General features: G+C 37.4%; 1 protein-coding gene across 1 annotated transcript; it reads left to right on the top strand.

The window, feature by feature from the left end:
- The first annotated feature begins 8272 nt into the window (after nucleotides 1-8272).
- Nucleotides 8273-8662, top strand: LOC112005608 (uncharacterized). The gene has a single exon (XM_065763169.1). It carries the CDS (start codon nucleotides 8273-8275, stop codon nucleotides 8660-8662), a length of 390 nt encoding a protein of 129 aa, XP_065619241.1.
- The last annotated feature ends 14743 nt before the right edge of the window (nucleotides 8663-23405 follow it).

The following is a 23405-nucleotide window of genomic DNA, read 5'->3' as shown; positions in this document are numbered from 1 at the left end:
ACGGGTTTCCTGTTTCTCAGCCTTGATAGCAGGACATCTTGCAGTTAAGAGAAAAGGGGTCCATCAAGCGTTTCCGCCTCTTCTTCTTTCTGATCGTCGGTACCACCCATACTAGCTCGATTGCTGTTAGAACAAGATTGTGAATCTACCATTCCTATGGGATTTCTCTTTTTATAGTTAGCTTTAAAACAAGTCTGCCTAAGCCACTTGGTATATGATGTACCTTTCTTTTATTTAATAAAAAGGGCTACACTTTTTACTTTATGAATCTTTCCTTTCTCTGCAGTAATTATTTCATTAATGGGTGTGTTGTTATTTTTCCCTCTAATGGGACTTAGAATTGATATTGTTGACGGTAACAAAAAGTTGTCACCCTGACTTTAACAAAACTGATAGTAGCACCTGGCTGCTAACTTTAAATAAGTTAACTATGTAAGAATAATCAGGAACATAACCATGTGTCCTATACCGTAAACTGTGCAATCATCAAAGAATGTTGGATTTAAAGTAAGTGATCTGAGGGGATCATCATGCATTAAGGCTCTGTTTGACATTTATAATGACGTCATAGTGTTGGTTTTCCCCAAGCATCTAGTCCGAGGATCCAGGCATGCCTTAGGTTCTGTTTAAGCACTTGTAAAGGGATGTCATGGCATTAATTTTCCCAAAGCATGTGGTTTGAGGACTCAGGCATGGCTAAGGCTTTGCTTAACATTTAGCAGAAGGTCTGAGGGACCTAACATACCCAAGGTTCTTCTTAGCATGAGGTCTGAGGGACCCGTCATAGCTAAGGTTCTGTTTAACCACTTCAGTAGATTAGAAGATATCAATATATACCTTCCAAAACTAGCCTTGCCGCAGAGCCCCCTTGAATCGCTTTGTGTTGCTGCCACTTCCTCTAATGGAGGTCCAGCGAACTTGGCAACCAGATTTGCGAGGACCTGACCCTTAACAGAGGTACGGGGCATGTACTTGATGTCAGAAGCCCCTAGAATTGTGCCCCATTTAGCAATCCTCCCCGTATAATCTGCACTTTGAAGTATAGACATAGTAAACTAGCCACCATAATGGCTTTCCCCAAGGACTCTTGCTGATGGGGGCCTGATCCTATCTTAACTAACCGTTGCATTCACTATCACACAAGCTCTTCTCACAAACGGCGCCAATTATAAGGACTGGATTTGAGCACTTCTTCTATTGGATGAGTGGACTCAGACCCAACTAACCCAATACAATAAATTTGTAAAGAGTAGGTCAAAGAGCTAGGTTTTAGTGCATGGACAACAATTAATATGGTGTTCATGACAATCAAACAGAGATGAACTGAGTTTATCAAAGAAAGTTTGTTCTCGGCATAATCTAAGGAGCTTTATTCTAGTAAATATTGAATGAGAATGGCTACAGGATTTCTTAAGATTGTTACAGTGCTATTTCCCCTCATCCCCACCCCCTCTCTATGGTGGGTTTCTCCTATTATATAGTCCTCTTTTAAACGATCTTAGTCTTCCACTTGTTGATCATCCAAGCCTATACTTAAGTGTCTATCCCATCAGACACCCTCTATGGCGTATTGTGAGTTATAGTAATCGAGGTAGCACTGTTCAGGGGTCATTTCCTCATTAATGCGGCCAAGACGTTAGTTGTGAGCATTTAATACGGAAGTGACAGTTTCTTCTTAAATTGCTCCTCCACTGTGCTCCCATGACTGGCCCATTGTACCTGTCCTTTTCCTTGGGATGCTCCGGGAGGCTGCCTTTAATGGCATGCCGCTCTTCCCTTCTGTGATCTTGGTTCGCCGAGGACAGGATCGACCTCGGCAATGTTTCATGGCACCTTGGACTTGCTTTTTTCGTCCTCATACATTTCTTCCTCCTCAGCGTGGGCCTTGGGTTTAGTATAAAGTGGGCTGCGGTTGCCAAATTCTCCGACCCCACAACAATGATTTCAAAATATGAAAACTTGTGAAAGGAAATTTTAAAACTTTATGTATTTGCATATGTTTTTATTTTTTGATGTTAATATATTCAAGTTTTATTATTATTAGATTTTTTTTTTAATTTAATTTTTTTTATGACCACTTTGAAAAGAATTTCTAGAGCTGCCACTGAGCTGCAGGGTTAACAACATGTTATAATTAACTAATTATCTCTCTCAAAAAAAAAATAAAACTTACAAACTATTTTTTCCAAAAAAGATTTACATATATTTTTGTCAACTTTAGGAATCATAGTACTATAATAATTGGTTTGGATGAGTGGTCCCAGATACTAATTAATTAAAGACTTAATAAGATATGACTTTATTTTTTTTTTTGGCCTATACAAAGCAATTACCAAGTCCAAAAACGAGTGTAAGCTCAACTTATTTTTTTTACCAAGCCCAATTGTTTACCAGTCAACTCACGAATAGCCTTTTTTTTTTTTTTTTTTGGCTTAGATTCAACTTATTAAACAAGCCAAAACTAAGGTTTAAGTTTGACTAGTTTACGTGAGGCAGGGAATTCTGTGCAAGGGACTGAAGTGGGGTGTGGGACCGATTTGGAGGGAGCAAAAAATGTTTGTGGGAAACGTGGTGTGGACATGGATATAGATGTACTGAGAGAGGGGAAGATACATTGCATGGAAGGTGGTAGGCAGGAGAAGGACAAAAATTCAAAGGTGGTTGCTGGGGTCCAGCACCACCGTGCACAATGAGTTGCCTTAGCTGGAACTGTTGTGGGCTTGGGAACCCACAGACAGAGGATGAGGTAGTTGCCCTAGTGACTACTAAAGATCCCAAGTTGGTTTTCTTAATGGAAACCAAAGCCGATAAACATATTTTGGAAAGAGTTGGTAGACGGATCCAATTTACCAATTTTTTCTTTGTTCCTCGTATTAATTCAGGTGGTGGTCTTGCTTTGTACTGGAAATCCGAACTTGATGTGGATGTTCAGTCTTCTTCTAATCGTCATATTGATGTTTTTATTAACCATGGAGTGAATGACGCCTGGCGTTTCACAGGTTTCTACGGGGACCCTGAGACTGCCAGCCGGGAAAACTCCTGGTCTCTACTCCGAGATTTGAGTCGCCGTTCAGTGTTGCCTTGGATTTGTATGGGGGATTTCAATGAAATTCTGTTTGCAGATGAGAAATTGGGTTGGTTGGATAGGCCTTGGATTATTGTAGACTGAAAGACCTTGGTTTCAGCGGCTACCCTTTTACTTGGTGTAACCGTAGGCCGGGTGACCAAAATACATGGATTCGGCTGGATAGAGGTGTAGCTACCATTGATTGGATTCTGCGGTTCCCTACTTCCCGTATTCACCATTTAGACGCATTCCACTCTGACCATAAACCACTGCTGCTTTGTCCAGACTCTGAGTTTAACCGGTTTTACAGGAGAGGCAAACCATTCCGGTTTGAAGCAATGTGGTTAAAAGATCGCTCATGTGAAGTAGTGATTAAAGATGCTTGGGGTGAACAAGCTGTGTCTGAATCAGTTTGGGGTTTTCAGCAAAAGATTGTAGCTTGTCAACTTAATTTGAAGGCATGGGATAAGAATACTTTTGGGCATGTTCGTAATTCGTTACAAAAGAAGCTTAAAGAATTGCAAGTTGAAGAAGAAGGTGGTAGTTATAGGACTAACCCAAGGAGAATCCATATGCTGAGGGATGAGATTCAAAGGCTGAAAAATAGGGAAGAATGCATGTGGAAGCAGCGGTCCCGGAATGCTTGGCTAAAGGAAGGTGATAGCAATTCTCGTTTCTTCCATTGTCGGGCTAACCAGAGGAACCGTCGAAATTTTATTATTGGCTTGGAGGACAATGATGGAGTGTGGAGAGAGGAGGAGGGCCGAATGGGAGGGATCATTGAGCACTACTTCAGGGACATCTTTACTACATCCAACCCTTCAGGATTTGAGGAGATTTTGAGTGGCATTCACCCAGCCATATCTGAGGAGGAGGCTGGCTTCTTAGGCTGTGACTTCCAAGCTAGTGAGGTTAAGCTGGCCCTTGACCAAATGGCCCCACTTACAGCACCTGGACCTGATGGTATGTCCCCTATTTTCTATAAATCATTTTGGCATATTGTGGGTAGGGATGTTACATCGTTGGGTCTCAATGCGCTTAATTCTGGTGTGATTCCTGAGTCTTTAAATACCACTTTTATTGCTTTAATCCCAAAAGTAAAACACCCAAGGAAAGTTGCAGACTTCCGCCCCATCAGTTTGTGTAATGTGATTTATAAACTGATTTCTAAGGTATTGGTGAATCGTTTGAAAAAATTCCTTGCAAATGCTATACCTGAAACTCAGAGTGCTTTTCTATCGGGTAGACTTATTTCGGATAATGTTCTTGTGGCCTTTGAAACTCTCCACTACCTTAAAAGAAAAACCAATGGGAAGGTGGGTCAGATGGCACTTAAGCTTGATATGAGTAAGGCTTATGACAGGGTTGAATGGGAATTTTTGGAGCGAACTATGAGGCATCTTGGGCTTGGGGAAAGGATGGTGTCTCTTATCATGTCTTGCATTAGCACAGTCTCCTACTCTGTGCTTCTTAATGGTCAACCGGTGGGCAATATCAAACCTAGTCGTGGTTTACGTCAAGGTGATCCCCTGTCTCCCTATCTCTTCCTTATGTGTGCCATGGGCTTACAAAGTTTGTTGAATAAGGCTAAAGGGGAAGGGCAGATCAAGGGAATGGCTATTTGTAGGAATGCTCCAAAAGTCTCCCATTTATTCTTTGCAGATGATAGTGTGTTGTTTTGCAGTGCTACAGAAGCTGAGTGTCAGAAAATTATTGAGATTCTGGCTATTTATGAGAGGGGCTCTGGCCAAAAAATTAATCGGGAAAAAACAAATATTTTTTTTAGTTCAAACACACCCCATGAGGTTCAAGTCCGGATTCAACAAGTTTTGGGTGTACCCGCTATCCGCCAATTTGAGAAATATTTGGGGTTACCGGCACTGGTGGGTAGGGCCAAAAAACAAAGCTTCATTTATATCAAAGAGAGGGTGTGGAAAAAGCTCCAAGGGTGGAAAGAAAAACTTTTGTCTCAAGCAGGTAGAGAAGTGTTGATTAAATCAGTAATTCAGGCGATTTCGACTTATACCATGAGTTGTTTTAAACTCCCTAAGGGGCTCGTAAGGGAATTGGAGTCCATGATCCGCAAATTTTGGTAGGGGTATAGTGGTGAGCATCGGAAAACTCATTGGGTTAAATGGGAGCGGCTTTGCGAAGCCAAGGAAGTGGGTGGTATGGGCTTCAAAGAGATTGAGAAATTTAATGATGCATTATTGGCCAAGCAAGTTTGGAGATTGATCAATAATACTGATTCTCTTTGCCATCGAGTATTTAAGGCTAGGTTCTTCCCTGATTGTTCCATTTTAGATGCAAAGGACTCCAATTCTGGGTCTTATGCATGGAAGAGTATTATTGGTGCTCGTGACGTGATCAGAAAAGGAATGGTGTGGAGGATTGGGACAGGGGAGGCAGTGAGAGTTAAGGGGGATAGGTGGCTGCCTGGACCTGCAAACTGTGCAGTCATTTCGCCCCTCTCTTCTTTGGCTCCAGATGCGAAGGTTAGCTCTCTAATTGATCCTGACAGAGTAGCATGAAGGTCAGAGATTGTGCAGCAATTATTTATGCCCCATGAAGCTGACATTATACTGGGGATTCCGTTGAGCTCTCGACGTCCCAAGGATCGCATTACTTGGGCACTTACCCCATCTGGTATGTTTACAACTTGTAGTGCCTATAAAATGCTGGTTTCCTGTGATATCTCTACTAGTGCAGGTGGCTCAAATCCGGACAGCCAGAAAAAATTCTGGAGGAGTATCTGGCAGCTTCGAGTACCCAACAAAATTAGGCATTTCGTGTGGAAAATGTGCAACAACGCATTGCCAACTTTGGCTAACCTTCATAGACGCAACATTGTTCCTAGCCCAAGCTGTGCACAGTGCCATAATTTTCCTGAAGATTCTCTCCATGCGGTTTGGTTTTGTGAGGCCATTTCTGGAGTTTGGTCGACACTAGAGTGGTTTCGTCAAACCGCACCGCCACAGCCTGCCTCCTTCAGCGAGTTACTTGCTGGATTCTTGCTCTGCCGAGACGAACTTAAAGCAGAGCTCTTTGTGATCATAGCGTGGCTATTATGGAATAGACGGAATGCTATTCATTTTGGACGCCCCACTTTGCCCGTGGAGAATATATGCAGCAAAGCTGGTATTTACCTACAAGAATTTCTACAAGCTCAAGTAGAGGAGCCTGACCCAACTCGTCCTCCCATCATGCAGCAGTGGCGCCCTCCGGACTCCCATTGCTTCAAGATAAATTTCGATGCAGCGGTGTTTCGTAGCGCAAGATTGGCGGGCATTGGTGTCGTTGTCCGTAATAATTCAGGTGAAGTCGAAGGTGCTCTGTCTGCTTCCATTCCCATGGCTCAATCAGTGGCGGACGTTGAAGCTTTAGCATGTTTGAAGGCGGTCCAGTTTGCTTTGGATCTGGGGATCTCTAGAGTGGTGTTTGAAGGTGACTCAGCAGTTGTTATTAAAGCCCTTCTACAGGGTGCGGGTGCGTTTGCTAGCTTCGGTAACATTTTGGATGATATCCGCATGCTCTCCGATGTTTTTCAGTTTGTAGACTTTGTGTTTGTTAATCGTCGTTGTAATACAGTAGCTGATGCTCTAGCTAAAAAAGCTAAGCTAATTGTCGGGGGTCAGGTTTGGCTGCATGAAGTGCCAGCAGACATTGCCCCTTTAGTTCTCCTTGACGTTCATTGAGGTTTTAGTTTGTTTTAAATAAATGGCCCAGGTCCTTGATCTGGCTTCTCAAAAAAAAAAAAAAAAAAAAAAGTTTGACTAGTTTATAAACAAACAAGCATGGACAAGTCTTTTATTGAGTCAAACCTAAGCTATTTACAAACGATTTAGTTTATTTATAACCCTATTTAAAAGTTTAATTTAATATAGAATTATAAAAATTAAAATATATTGAACAGGAATGGGCGAGTTCCCTAATTGCGTGATGAGATGAAAGGAAAAACTCACCCCATTACCATCCCTAATCAATGTGTGGTTAGCTCTTGTTGATCAAAGAAGTTCAATGAGAGCCCTTAAATCAACAGGTAAAAGGGCTAAGATAGAACTGTAATAAGGTATTAAGGAGGCACATTGCTATTCTATAGTTGCTATTCATATTATTAGACTACTACTACTCATAATTTTATGGTTATTCTGTTAAGGAGTGAGTACTCTTAAGTCCTAACTCTTGACTGGCTTGCTTTCCTTAACTTCACTGCTTTCCCTTACGCTACCTCTTGATAGTCTGTTTCTTAGACTTTTATATCGCTTGTAACCAATTGAGACTTCATTGGTAGAATATTATTTTTTTTTGGTAAACTTAAAATGGAGGCATTTATGGTTGTATTAAACTCCTGTTGGCATTGGTAGAATATTATTTCATCTACTATATAGTAGCATTAATCCTTAGTCTTGCTTGATTTAATAGATATTTTTTTTTTGTCGTATCAAAAAAAAAAATTGTATAAATTTATTTTTTTTCTTGTACCTGATTTAACAGATGAGGTATAAATAAAATATTTACCCTTAAAAAAAAAAAAAAATAAATAAATAAATAAATAAAAAGAACGTACGTCAGATAGTGAACAGTAAAAATACTAGGAATAAATTACACAGCCTCCAAATCGCCAATGATTAGGGCGCATTCGAAGTTGTATTCCTTACGCAAAGCAATCATTCAAAATCTATCTCCTTTTTCCTCTATATATTTTTCTCTCTCTCTCTGCTCTCAGTTTCTCATTACAATCAGAGCTGAGTGAATGTCTCTCCCTCCAAAAAAAGCATTACTACATAGATCAAGCTCCCCCCAGAGAATTCTTTGCCAACAGTTTTGTTTTGAAGACAGTGAATTTAGAGCCAATCAAGGCTCTCTCTGAGATGTATATCATATTTTTTGGTCTTCTTCTTTTCGACGGCGACAAAGTTGTTGAAGAAGGTGACTGGGAAAAGGAGAGATAAAATCAACGAAATCCCATATACCAAAAAGGATTTCTTTTCTTTTCTTTTCATTTTTCATTTGAAAATCAAAGTGTTAATTTCTTCGGTTATAGTAGATACGATACTTTTAACGATAGACTATTCAAATTCAAAACGGTAAATTTATTATTCTCTCCTGTTTTCATTTCAAAATTTAAAATTTTTTAAACCCCATCAGATTTTATAACCCAATATTCTAAACTTTGTTCATTCATTCTATGATTCAGGTATTAATATGGCTATCTCTAGCTTAGAGCAAAGCGAGGTGGAGTTTGTGAAGTGCCATTGCTGTGGACTAACTGAGGAGTGTACTCTGGACTACATTGCTCGTGTGAGGGAGAGGTACCAAGGTCGATGGATATGTGGGCTATGTGCTGAGGCAGTGAAAGATGAGTCTTTTAGATTGCAGAGAGATGTGAGTATTGATGAGGCACTCAAAAGCCATGAGAAGTTTTGTGAGCAGAGTTCAAGTCCACCCACTAATCCTACAGAAGATTTGATTGTTGCAATGAAACAGGTTCTTCGGCGGACCTTAGATTCTCCAAAGAAAGAAGGGTTGGGAAGCTGTGGACCGTTTCTTCGATCCAAGAGTTGCTTTTCTAGTTTTTCAGACACAAAAGAATGATTGAAGATCAAAATGTTTGAGTAATTGTGGGCGAACTGCAAAGTGGTGAGCCAGATTATATTAGATTCGATTAGTGCTTATTACCTAAAGTTTTAGCTTGGTTTGTCTAATGGCATTGCTGTTCACTTGGGGGGAAAAACTAGTGGGTTATTTTGCATTTTACATTTTACATTTTGATTGAACGAATGAAAGTAGAAGGATCTTTCTTCCTGGATGAATTTTAGTACCTAAAAGCTTAGATCGTTGCATATGCACATGTTTTTTTAGAGCTTTGGTGATGGGGCTCCATTGTAAGGACTCGAATAACTTTTTCATGAGCTTCATTTAGTCTATGAAAGAACTGTTGTGTAGAATTGTGCATATAGAGGCTGCAAAGATCCAAAAGTAGTGGAATTACTTGGTCATTGTTTGCAATTGATTTTTTTTTTTTTTTGGGGTTCAAGAAGCATCAATTTTACTCGCTTGAGACCAAGAAATTAGAGTGATCGCATTTTGTCATATGATTTTTTTGTGTCTTGAAGTGATAACTTGCTTCATGGGGTATTGGGGGATATGAAAAGTATCTTTCAACAGTAAATGCGAATTTCTGTTCATTTGTCATGCTTGTCAGAGGCTTCTAGAGGAAAAAGTATCTAAAGAGACCCAACAAATCCTAGAAAAATATCTACATTGATGCAGTTAAATGGGCCATTACTTGTGATGAACAAGTCATTTTCTACTAAACCCTTTAGTTTCTGTAGCATTTGTTTGGCAAGAAGATTATAATTATAATCAATCAAGCTTCAAGAATTAAAAAATGTGGTGGTATATAGTAATACCCCATACCTATAAAATGATGAAATCGGCGACTGCAAGCCCAATTTGATTGATAAATCATTGAATTATATATTCTAGTTGATCCCAAATAATTCCATAAACTTTGTTGTTTTCTGGTGGCATTTTGGTCATGAGCTTATTATGATGTCTATTTTCCACCTGCTCGATTTTGTTAGCACATGTTGATTGCACATTCCAGCGAAGCCTATCAATTTCCTACCGAGTACCTGGTCCCCCTAGCCAGTTAAGGTGTGTTGTTTTTATTGACAAACGGGTTTTTTCTTTTGGCTCGTACACATTAGAAAAGTCTATAATACTAGTACCAAATTTAATTAATATATGTGTTAATAGATAGCTGAATCGAGAAGTGCTAAATCTGTGCCTATTCTTTTCTAATTTTTCTTTGTTAATTACCTTGGAGGTTGTTTGGCTTAGGTACCCTTACCAACCACTGCAACTGCATTATTAATTAATTTATAGTTCTTCACTAATACTAACTCATTTCATCTATAAAAAAAACTAAATCATTTGGTTGTTTCCTTATATTTTAATCTAATCTCCAGCTTAACATGGGCTCTCCCCCTTCCACATACACAATTGACAACCAAAACAAAAGAAAAAAGAGTTTGTAACACATAGAAATTATGCTATATATCTGATCATATGTTAAATCAGAAATGCTCTGGTTATTTGGTAAGGCAATTAGTTCAAGAACCAACGAAAATCAGACACCAAAGGTCTCTACCCGCTCCATTCCCCTCTCCCCACTAATTATCTATCCAAGAAAACTGAAGGGCAGATGCCTTTGTATTTAGATTTTAATTGGATTATCAATTTTGCACTATTTGTCCCATTTAATTTTTAATTTAGTACCAAGTAAATTATTTAGTGCAAAAATCAAATAGTCCAAATTCAATTAGATTCTAAATTGAATTTCAATTGAAGTCTAATTTTTCGCTATGTGTTCATCTAAGTTTTTAATGTGGCAAGTGAATTATTAGGAGCACGTTTGGTACATTGAATGTAGATTACAACATGAATGGTAATCTTTATTATTGGAAAAAAAATGTTTTGTAATGGAATAATTAAACCTATTAATGAGTTTGGTTGTAAATTGTAACATTAGAATAAAGCTTGAGATTTATTTTAGGAAATATCTTACTTATACAATTATATTTCTTAGAAAATAATATTTTTAAATTTGAGAGGAGAGTAATGCTACAGATACAAACTATTTTACAACATTTTAAAAAAATGTTGACATGGCCAACCTTTTATTGGTTTTCATCTAGGTTCATCATTAATATCATTTTTTCATTTACCAATAATCACTCACCACATCATCAATTTCTAAAATAGTTTGTATCTCTAACATTATTTTTTGAGAGAGACAAGTTATTTTTTTGAAGATCTTTTATTTCTATAATTGTTAAGTGGATATAGAAAGTTTGTTTATTTGGAAATATATTAATGTTAGAAATCATTACAGCTACTAAGGAATAACTATTACAACCCTTTTAGAGATAAATAGTTATTCTTTATTTAAAAGAATAGTTATGCATAAGGAATGATTATTCCATGTAATAAACATAACCAAACTATTGAATAGCTAAATCATATGAATAACTATTACACTCTACCAAACATGCCCTAGGTGTAAAAACTGAAAAGCCTCAAACCAATCAAATTCTAAATCATATATTAGAAATGTATAGTTTTAGGGGAAAAAAAAAAGTGTAAGATAATATCATAAATAATTTGAACCTCTTCTCAAAAAAAGTTTAATTTGAATCTTATAATTGTGATTTTTTTTTTTTAATTATACCCATGCATATGCATTAGGCTATATACTAGTTTATATAATGTAGGCTTGGTGGATCAAACTCATCAAAGTATCACCTCTCTATGTATCCAAGGAAATGAATGGCAAGGATCAGTATTGCTATGGTTCAGACAACACCAAAAGGAGATTGCATTGCACGTGGATAACAATATAAGAAGATAAGGAGGATGGTTTTCAAGTTGAATTCAAATAAGCTTCTGCAGTAGATCTGCAGTAGATTAGGATGAGAATTTCTGCAATAAATTAGGATTAGGATTCGGATTAGGATTAATATTTATATTTCAATTCAAATAGGAGTTGGGTCCTATGTTTTAGGAATTTGTGGTGATAAGGATTATCTCTTCACTAGTATTTATGTACGTAGGAATTATGAATGAAGCAAGCAGAAATTAAACAAAAACTCTATTATCTCTCTCAAGTTCAGGAGGCTAGTCACCTAGAATCGACTAAGTTATCTTTTCAATTTTCCAGTTCACAACATTTGGTATCAGAGCCAAATGACAAACAACCCCAATCCACCACCCACACGTTCCACAACCAATGACGACCGCATATCAGCCTTGGAAGTTAGTAATCACTCTATTTGGAGGTAGGTTGAAGCCCAAAGGGAAGAGTTTGTTAAAGAGTTTACTAATTTAAAGAAAACCATGGATGCTCTCTCCAGTGCTATTACTCAAATGGGGCGAAGAATTGAAGGAATGGACATCCAAAATAATACTACTCCTCACAACAGCCGTCATGAAGAAGCCTCAACCAGCCGGAATTATAATCTTGAAGAAAGTTCACCCAACCGTAACAAGGACTCAAAGGGAAATCAAGGAGGGACGATTGGGGGTGTACAAACCCGAATTTTCCAAGTAGACTTTCCTCAATTTAATGGTGAAGATCCCACTGGATGGATTTACAAGGAAGAAAAATTTTTCAAATACCAAAAAACAGCAGATGAGGAAAAGATAACGCTCGCTTCCTTCCACCTACAGGATGACGCTCTCCAATGGTACTAGTGGTTTGAGAAAACACAAACAAATGTTTCATGGCAAGAATTTACACATGCCTTGTGTGTTCGTTTTGGACCCTCTGATTATGAGGATTTTGATGAGGCTCTAGCCAAACTTTGCCAAACGGGAACAGTTAGAGAATATCAAGCCCAATTTGAGCGAATAGCGTCTCGAGTGCAAAAATGGCCAAAGAAAGCCTTGATAGGGAGTTACATAGGAGGATTAAAGGATGAAATACGATCAGAGGTGGAGTTGTTTCGTCCTACAACACTTGTTCATGCTACAAGCCTAGCTCGATTACAAGAGGAGAAACTCCAACGCATTGGTGAACTGCCACCCAAAACTGGTCTCATTCCTTTACCCAAGCCAAGATCCAGTCCAGATCCAACAAGTAACTCACAAATATTACCTTTAGCAACATTCAAAAAATTATCATGTTTTGAGATGCAAGGCAGACGTGAGAAGGGACTTTGCTATAACTGCGATGAAAAATTCGAACCTGGACATCGTTGTAAGACCACCCAACAAGTCTTCCTACTTGATACTCTTGATGAAGCAGAAGCGTATGGAGGAAAAACACTATCCTAGTCACCAGAATCTTGAGGACAAGATTCGCCTTCAAGGGGAAGGGAATGCTATGGTTCAGACAACATCAAAAGGAGATTGCATTGCACTTGGATAACAATATAAGAAGATAAGGATGATGGTTTTCAAGTTGAATTCAAATAAGCTTCTACAATAGATCTGCAGTAGATTAGGATTAGAATTTCTGCAATAAATTAGGATTAGGATTCAGATTAGGATTAATATTTGTATTTCAATTCAAATAGGAGTTGGGTCCTATGTTTTAGGAATTTGTGGTGATGAGGATTATCTCTTCACTAGTATTTATGTATGTAGGAATTATGAATGAAGCAAGCAGAAATTAAACCAAAAACTCTATTATCTCTCTCAAGTTCAGGAGGCTAGTCACCTCGAATCAACTAAGTTATCTTTTTAATTTTCCAGTTCACAACAAGTATAGCCCATCGATCACCCAATGTCAAATGCTAAAATAGGTTATGAGAGCAGGCTGAGATTATGGTTTGAAAGTTTTGAAAGTTTATTAAATTGGAAAAACAATAAAGGGACTATTATGCACAAATTATATAATTATCCATGTACTTATGTGACTATTTATCTAAGATACCTATACACTTAAGTAACCTATGTGAAATACTATAATAACTTCTCCTCCCCATTGTAGTTATCGAATTATCAAAAAAACATATTGTGTGACAAAATGGTATTAGATAGGGCTCTGACAGAATGGTGGTTAGGTTCCACATGAGGACGTGTGGTCTTTTAGGGGGGTAGATTTTGAGGACCCAAAAGGCCAAAAGATCTCATAAATAGGGTGAGGTGTAGGAGGACCAAATTTTAACTAAGTCCCACATGCCTGGATAGGGAGAGCAAGGCCGTGAAACCCAAACCAGACAACACAATCTCACTTGATTAATAGTGAACCCTTCATCAAGGTAGTTATTTTAAACCCAAAAACTGGCCTATACAAAATAATAATAATAATATAAAATCAATGAATTGTGTGAACTACAGTCGAACCACTTGGGGTTGAAAACTGTAATTGGACTAGACCGCCTAGTGTTTTTTTTTTTTTTTTTTTCCTTGAGAAAGAGAAAGAAGTTCTATGTTTTTCTAAGAAACAATGTGTAACTTGGACTTTATTTGCTTACTTATATAATTGTACTTGTACTTTTAAGGATTGAGAAATTCAATATCTATTTATGTTTGCTTAAAATTTAATAGTTCTTATTTGCCTTATGGAAGTTATGAATTTGTGATATGAAAAATAGATCGCTATATTTATTTGGACTATTTTAGTCAATTTTTACTAATTTAACACATTTATTTATATTTTAAATAATAATTAAATTAATTATTATATCATTATGGTACAACTTTAATTTGACTTCAAAAATCTTTAACCTCTTCCATTTCCAGTTCTTTGAATGGTTCGAGTTCCAAAACAATGAGAGGAAGTCCTAAGCCCTTGTATTGAAAGCTTTGGATTCTAATAGGTAAGGTCTTTTAAAACTTGAGGGAGAGACTTTGTATCATTCCTAAAGAGCACAATATCTTGCTAATGAAGAGTTGGGACCGTGACAAAATGAATGAGATAATTTTTAAAAAGAAAAAAAAAAGAAAAGAAAAAATTCACATGCCGTGAGAGACCAGCTCTATAGTCTATACACTATCCAACATTCTCAGGAGATAATTATCGGTTGAACACATGGTAAAGCAAAGAACCACATAATAAGTGCAATGACTAAAAGGATTACGAAAATCTTATCCTTGTACTAGAAAAAACTAATCCTAGCTCAGGGCAGAACCCACAATCGTAAGGAAGACTATGTGAGTCTTTAAATGCCTAAGAAGATGTGACCTACAGAAAGTAAGTCATGAACCATTATTACCTAAACAAAGGCTTTGGGCCTTTGGCAGAGGAGTCCATCCATCCTTTAAGTCCATAGTTCGGCTGGAAATCCCATCTCTCCTCGAGGTAAAGGCCCTTGAATCAAGCAAGCTCCTCATAGACCCTGAGATTTTTACCTTAGCAAAATATGTCATGCGAAAATAAAACAAAATGAAAAAAGAAAATTGAGGAAGTTTGATACTGCATGGATATATATGAAGGCACAATTTCATACTTTTAAAAAAAATTCTGATTAATAAAAGAGAATTAAATAAGATTGAGTCCTTAAGGAATAAACTAATGTCCTAATATTTTGCAGTGATTTCCAAACTGTTACGTACCAGCTGCCATACCAGATTCCAGATTGGTTATTGCTTTTGAATTTGCTTAGGAGTTTATCTTTATCTTAGCTATTGATTGTTATCTAATATTTCAAGTATTTGTTATTTAGTAGGAGAGCAATTGCCTTTATCCTTATCAGATTAGTAGGCTAGATTGTAGGAATTGTTTCTATCATTTAGGTGTTGGATTTGTTTTTTTACGTTCAGTTGTAAGCCTATATAAGGCCTATTATGATTAATAAGAGGTATGAGAATATTTTAGTAAAAATCAAGCTTTGCTTGTTAAGGAGGTCTTGGTTATCCCTCGAAGTATAACCATAAATTTCCTCTTGTCTACTGTTTTATTTCTGAAAATCCTTAGATCTAACCATAGGCCCTCAAGGGAAAAGAGGATCTACACGCGGCCGTGGAGGGGGTCGTATCAAATTGGTATCAGAGCCAGGTTATGGCTGAGGATCGTGTGGACAAATTGGAAGGTGAGGTTAACAACCTGACTTCCATGATTTCAGAACAACAGAAGATGATGAAGGAGATACAGGGAATGCTTGCTGCAATGCATACTAGTTTTGACAACCTTTCGAGTAATCATAGCAGTGAGAATTCTCACAAGCGTGGTGAGGGGGAAAGGTCTTCAGGTAGGTTCAACTCTGGGCCATCCAGCTCACATAGTGCTGTCATTCCAAGGGTGACAAAACTAGATTTCCCACGCTTCAACGGAAATGAAGATCCAACTAGTTGGATCTGCTGTGCAGAGCAATTTTTTGAATTCCAAAATATTGTTGAGGAAGAAAAAATTTCATTGGCTGCCTACCATTTGGAGGGGGAAGCACAATTATGGTATCAAATACTAAAGGAAGAAGAGAGAGTGATCACTTGGCCTCTCCTCAAAGAAGGCTTGTACACACGTTATGGCCCAACAGAGTTTGATGACTTCTTTGGTGATCTAACGAAGCTTAAGCAAATGGGATCTGTGAGAGAGTATCAAAGCCAATTTGAAAGATTGCTTAGCAGAGTAGGAAAATTACCACCTGCACAACAAGTGGGTTGCTTCATTAGTGGCCTTAAAGAACATCTACGAATTGATGTTCAAGCCCTCAAACCAGCTTCCTTATCTGCTGCAGTGGGCTTAGCTCGCCTCTATGAAGCCAAGTCCCAATTTCAACATCAACAACCTCAATCTGAAGAAAATGAAGAGCCTTTGCCTCTATCTCTTAGCAAAGTGAGTCCTACTACTAAGACTATCAAGAAGCTTACACCTACTGAACTCAAAGAGAGGCGAGACAAGGGCTTGTGCTTTAATTGTGATGAGAAATTTGCACCAGGACATCAATGTAAGAGGCTATTTTTTATTGAGGTGGGTTATCCGGATGAGCATGGAGAAGGATCCCTTGAGGACAAGGGATGATTTTGAGGGGAAGGGAGTGTTACATACCAGCTGCCATACCAGATTCCAGATTGGTTATTGCTTTTGAATTTGCTTAGGAGTTTATCTTTATCTTAGCTATTGATTGTTATCTAATATTTCAAGTATTTGTTATTTAGTAGGAGAGCAATTGCCTTTATCCTTATCAGATTAGTAGGCTAGATTGTAGGAATTGTTTCTATCATTTAGGTGTTGGATTTGTTTTTTTCGTTCAGTTGTAAGCCTATATAAGGCCTATTATGATTAATAAGAGGTATGAGAATATTTTAGTAAAAATCAAGCTTTGCTTGTTAAGGAGGTCTTGGTTATCCCTCGAAGTATAACCATAAATTTCCTCTTGTCTACTTTTTTATTTCTGAAAATCCTTAGATCTAACCATAGGCCCTCAAGGGAAAAGAGGATCTACACGCGGCCGTGGAGGGGGTCGTATCACAAACCCTTAGCAGAAACAAGAGAAATATGACCTTTATTAGGAACTGGTTTTGGAATTGGAGCCTTGTGAATAGTGAAAAAGTTAGATGAGGCAGATTTTGAATCTTATCCAAGCCCAGCATTACTTTTCTCTTTCTTCCTGCACATATACAAAATGCAAGCATGATCTATGCATCCAATACTGAAATTCCTTTTGTATATAACAAATAGAGATTAGAGTCTTTGGCCTCAGTAATTGTAACAGGACCAACTCGGATACATATTAATGAAGTTAATTAAACTGAATCAATCCAAATTGCCCCCATATATCAGTGTCAGGTCAATAGTCCTTTAAAGAATGATTCTTTCAACATTATCATTTTTCATACAACAAAAATCATATCCTTAGTGTATTGACTAGTACCATACTGAGCTTTTTTATTTTCGTTTATCTGATGAAAAATGAATTAGGCAAAGTTCAAAGTGAAGATTGTATAACACACATAAATTTCACTTAATCCCTAGAAAGTAAACAAACCCAAACAAACAATTTTGAATAGGTTTCCATTCCAGTTATTCCCTATTTTTATTTTGACAGAAGTAGTTTTCTGAAGGAAAAAATAAAATGAAGCATACCCCGATTGAATTACGCCTGTGTTGTCTGGTTGATGCAGGGATTGAGCAAATATTATGACTGTGTTGTCTAGGAGAGAATGAGCCTAAAATTCTAGCAAGAACCAGCTCAACTTTCCCATGTCATTCTATTGATGATGCCTTGGTAACATGCTATCAGTAATACAAAATCTCTAACTAAATCAGTCAAGATGGATAAGAAATGAACTTGCTTGTCCAAATTAAAAGCTACCCATCTTCTCAAAATTGGAGATCCTCCAACAGCTAGTAGCCTAGTAGCTAAGAGCCTCCCTGCCTCAAACATTGAAGGTCCAATGCTCTTGATCCAGTTTTTCAAATCATAATGTATTTGTTACTTTGATATGGATTTAAAAGGATTTGAACAATCAGAATATGAAATTTATCATATTCTTCTTAACAGTTTGTTTTACATCAATGTCATAGTGATCAGAAAGTTTTTTTTTTTTTAACAGACAATACTACTTATTAGAACACACACGAAAATAATAATATTAGTGTTTTAAACTAAATTTATAATACATTATATAACCAGAGTAAATAATCAGAAAGATTGATGCACCATGCATGTGTGTACTTTACATTAAATGTATATGCCTTAAACAGAAAATGTGTTGTATATATATGTCCAATCAAAGACCAATGCAATCGCATACAAGTTTTTTGCATGTCTACATAGTACGTACACAAAATCCCATCAACAATTAAATGTACAACAGTAATTAAATTACATGAAGACTGGTTCAACAAAGACACGGACATTACCGATCTTAGTGTTATTTTCAATCAATAAGCCCTGACTTGTTTTTGGCAGTCAATGCTATCTTCATTGATATTGCCCAAGTTGGGTAATTTTCTCCAACCAAAGGTTGAGAAATGAGAATAGCACAAGGACTATCTCCATGGTGCAAGAATAGAGGATGAGAAGGGTCATCCATCACAGATATTGTTGAGTTCGACCGCTAAGATGGCAAATCAGGCTCTGATATCATGTGCATGTTTGGGATGCACTTATAAATCAGCTTTTTTTTTTATCCTACCATTTGCAATTTCTATGCAAGTCGCCTACTTAATCTATTTTATTTATTTTTATTTTTTCTACTTTTTGGATTTTACATGAATCACCTACTTATTTTATCTTATCATTTTATCTATAGTATTTCCAACAAAAAAGATTTCAATAAAATTTTCAAGGAAAGCTGAAATTTATAAGCAATTTTTTTTGTTTTGTTTTTTGTGTTTATCAATAGTAGTTTTGTGGACTGGATAAGTGCAAGATCGCCTGGAATGATGCATTTTGTCGTGACTCGTGACCAAATACGAAGAACTTGTCAAATGAATGTTCGAATTTGATAAATCTTCTTTTCATTTCATATTTAATTCACGAGGTTTCTACCTTTTTCAGTCCCAAAAAAAAAAAAAAAAAAAAAATTATTAGGTTAGGGCGAATGTGTTGTTAATTCACGAGGTTTCTACCTTTTTCAGTCCCAAAAAAAAAAAAAAAAAAAAAAATTATTAGGTTAGGGCGAATGTGTTGACAAGATTGTAGTTCAGGTTCAATTCTCCCAAGAATTTTAGCCTCTCTTACTCTGTTGTAATATAAGGAAAAAATTTATTAAAAAAAAAAAAAGTTTACAGTGAATGTAATTACGAAAGTCTAGGGAATTAATCTTGAAACCGTACGTCTCTGGGATTGTTTTGGATATTGTGGTAGTGTATGAGTTGTTTCTATGTTTGTAACTGTAGTACAACTTTTTCCTTGTACTGCATTTCACGACCATCTCATCCTTGAAGTTCTTACTTGTACTGCTTTTATCGACCAACTCAATCTTTATGTTCATCCTCACTAAATGCATCACGATTTTGGGAGATTTACAGAATTGCCATGACATCAATCATTAAAATTTAAACAGTTTAATCCACTTTTTTTTTTTTTTTTTTATCACAAAAATAAATTTCAACCGATAACATCGCTTTTACGATGGTTATTTTTTATCATTTGATTAAAATACTAATCGATTTTTACTGTAGGCAATGTTCAAACTCACAGATCCACTTAATCATTGTAAGCAACTTGCTAGAAACACAATTTATTCCACAATTTGTTGAGATGACAATTTATTCCGCAATCATAATTGTATCTATCACTAACACTATTTTTTTTTTTTTTTGGATAAGAACGCCACTTTTTTTTCACTACTCATAATTTGCTATTTCAACAATGTGTGAAAAAAAAAAGTTGTGTCACCAAACTTATTAAATTACAATATATGTATATATATTTAATACTTAAGAGCAATGTTCACTCCTCTCACATAAAAAATGAGTTTTATCACGAAATTAATTAGTGAAACTTTTTTTTTTTTTTTTGAGAATCAATTAATTAGTGAAACCTAGATATTAAGATCCTCTAGAATCTTTAAATAAACTCCATCGTGAAATTTTAAAATCTTATTCATTCATTTTAAGATGAATGAATTCTATTTTGCCACGTCCATCAATAATTTAAATATGAGTAAAATACTTTTTTTTAGTGATAATTACAATATGTTGTTAACCCCATAACTCGAACAATTTACAATCTAAACCCTAAGCACTTTATGCATAGGGAGGTACCAAATCAACTACAAGGCCCTTAATTAGTAAGATTTAGTTAACATCCCTGAAGTTTAGACTAATGCCAATCAAGTCTAAAATTTTTCAAAACTGACCAACTTGGTCCCTGGTCACTATAAGAAAGAGGAGGAAATGAGTAATGGTTTAGGAACCAAGTTGTTTAGTTTTGAAAAGCCTTGAACTTAGTGAGCATTAGCCTAAACCTCAAATGTGTTAACTATATTTTACCTTTTAAATAAAATAAAAAAAATAGTTGTAGGGATAAGGGCTCAAACTTATATATTGGGCCTTGGGCCTTGGGCCTTATCCGAGGTCGTGGGCATGTCCGAGGAGGGACAAATAGTTATGAGGAATTCCAATTTAGAGTCTCATGAGTAAGAAAGGAGTAAAAGGCAGTCCGAGGAGGAATTCCTGCTCCGCCATGACAAATATAGCTCAGATACGCATTTCAACAACGAAAATGACCTTCATAGAAGCTCCAGTGTTAGAAGCATGCCTCATGAACACACGAGAAGAAAGGGAACCCAAAAATATCTAAGGAGAAGCTGCTACCTCCGCATTAAATGCACCACAGCTACTTTTCTGGCCGCATTTATGTGGAGAAAATCCTTGAACAGTGCTTCCTTAGCTACCGCAACTCATAGAGAGCCAGAAAGGGTGTCTGATGGAACGGGCACTTGAGTAATGGCTTGGACAATTGACAAATGAAGGGCCAAGATCACCAGGAATGAAATATATAATGTAAGAGACCCTTAAAGGATGAGGGATCGGAAAAAATAGATAAAGACTACTGTAGCAATCAAAGTTGCACTTGTAATCAGTTCTATTGATTTGTACTAAGATTTGCCTCCTCAGACAGTGAATTCATTTAGTCCTATGTGTCTTGTTCTTGCTTGATCATCTTTTAAATCAATACTAGCCGTTGTTAAATTCATTAAGGCCTAGTTCTTTGACTCACTATCTACAAATTTATTGTACTATGCTTACTGGGCCAATATCCCACACATCTTAGGTTTGGGCTACAAACCGTGTCCCTACAATAGTTATAGTTAATACTTGTTTAAATATTGATGAGGGATAAAATCTAGCCCACTCATTTCAAAATACAATAGTGAAGTCAGAAAGATTTTTTTTAGAGCAGGGGCATGCTATAATATATATATATATATATATATATATGAAATTAAATCCAAAAATAACTTACATACTGATGGAGCGTGAACTCACCAGTCAATGTGGTTGAATGAAGCCAAGCTGCAACCTCAGGAAAGGGCCACCGGTGTGGTGCCTGCCACCACGTCTCCGATGCCAAAGTTAGTGTGCAAGAAAATTTTAGAGAATAGATAATATAAAGAATAAGAGCTTTCTTTCAGTATATGCCTGTATATCTTTTGTTCTTGGTAATGAGAGGGTTTTATATACATACCTTCATGGCTTATAGTCGTTGGAGTAGTTATGGAGATCTTAATGCTCCTCCTTGTAACGTCTGGTCTTGTGTAATGTGGCTTTAATGTGTTCCAACAGCTCATACAGTTGGCTTTGTAACCGTTCTGGACTTAATTGTGCTGTAATGAATGCATTGCGTTTTCCTCGTCAGCGGCGTGGAGATATGCACGTCCAAGCGTTCCTTCGTTTGTCTCATATAACCTCGTCACTGGAGGACTTCCTGGTCATGATGTTATTGGTTTCGTCATTCCCATCAGTTGCCCCCGAATTCCATGGTCGTCATGACATGTCATGTTGGCCGGGGAAGATAAAAAGTCTCCTAGGCCAAAAGTGTTTGTTGGGCTTCCGTGCCGCATTAACTGCGTAGTGATGGCGTCCTTTGCGCTGTTGCCACGTGTTGTGTGTGGATTGGTAGGATTTTTTCGTGACCCTTGGCTTTCCTGCCGTTTTATTTCGGTCGCCTGAACTTTTGGGTTAAAACTTCTCCACTTCACACCTTTTCGTTTCTCAAAAAAGAGAAAATCTTTTGCTAAGCGCTTCTTGGTGAACTCCGTTCTGCGATTCTTTTTCAGACTGGTGCACCGTACGTTGGTGTTTTCCGCCGTTGTTTAAGGTACGTTTTCTTTTTCCTTTTGAGTTTTGCTTTTCTTTCTTGCTTTGCTGCTATGTGTGGTTTCTGATTTACTCCTTTCTCTTTTCCTTTCTCTATATGCTTGGTTTCTTTTGTGTTCTTAGCAAGTGTCATTTTCTTCTGTGTTTTTGCGTTTTCATGGTCCGTAGTTCCGAAGTTAGGATAGACTGCCCCTCAATTTCCTTCCTATTTGCGCGACTAGGGGGGTCTTTGAGGAATTTCCCACATTTAGAAAATTTCATTTTTGAGGGTAACTGTCTGGGCGTTGCGTTGGGCGAGTTATTGCCTTTGCTTCGTCAATCGGTCGATTGGTTCGAGGGTCTAGTGAGAGAGGGAGAAACTATGTCTAAAGTTAGGTCTAGCGACCTTGAGACGGGATTATCGTCAAACGGTGACCCAGTGGAGGGGGGTTCAGTCGCCTCTTCCCCTCGAGAGGTTAGGGCTTTTCACGCCCTCGAGGAGGCGTGTGGTTTGGACGCGGATAGTTTAGGTAGGTTCAAGGACAGGTTTCAATTTCCAGAACGGGTGCGCGTTCATCTACATAGTGACGAGGATAGGGCCAGCCATTTTTTTCTAGGTGAGATGTGTTTTTATGAGTCGGCCTTTATTTGTGGTCTTAGATTTCCTGTCCATCCGTTCCTGATGGAACTTTTGGATCATTTTGGCATTGCTCCTGGGCAGCTCATGCCCAATTCGTGGAGAATAGTAATCAACTATATGGAGATATGGTTGGCCGCTAACGGAGATATGATCAGGATAAATGAACTCACTTATCTATATCGCTTGAAAGAGTCCAAGGAGTATAGATATTATGAGTTAGTTCCCTGGACGAGGGATACTAGGATTGTTAGGGGTTTACCTTCGTCCTTCAGGTACTGGAAATCCAGGTTTTTATTTGTGTCGGGGGACGATTTTGAGACTCAATCCAGCAGGGATTGGGGTGATATACCAAGGTTGCATCGTCAGTGGGGGACCCCAGCTTTAGGTGCGTCAGTATCTCTATTCGCCGCTTTTGGTTTTGATGTTTCTGTTAATTTATGTTGCTGACCCTTTTGCCCCTTGCTGTGTATAATTAAGAGACGGCCTAAGCTCAA

The sequence above is a fragment of the Quercus suber genome, unplaced genomic scaffold, assembly GCF_002906115.3.
Source record: "Quercus suber isolate HL8 unplaced genomic scaffold, Cork oak 2.0 scaffold_495, whole genome shotgun sequence".
In the NCBI taxonomy this organism is placed as follows: domain Eukaryota; kingdom Viridiplantae; phylum Streptophyta; class Magnoliopsida; order Fagales; family Fagaceae; genus Quercus; species Quercus suber.
This window is presented reverse-complemented; position numbering and strand designations above follow the sequence as displayed.

Excerpts from the sequence above, each read along its gene's own strand:
- LOC112005608 (XM_065763169.1), top strand. The coding sequence starts at position 8,273 with ATGGCTATCTCTAGCTTAGAGCAAAGCGAGGTGGAGTTTGTGAAGTGC.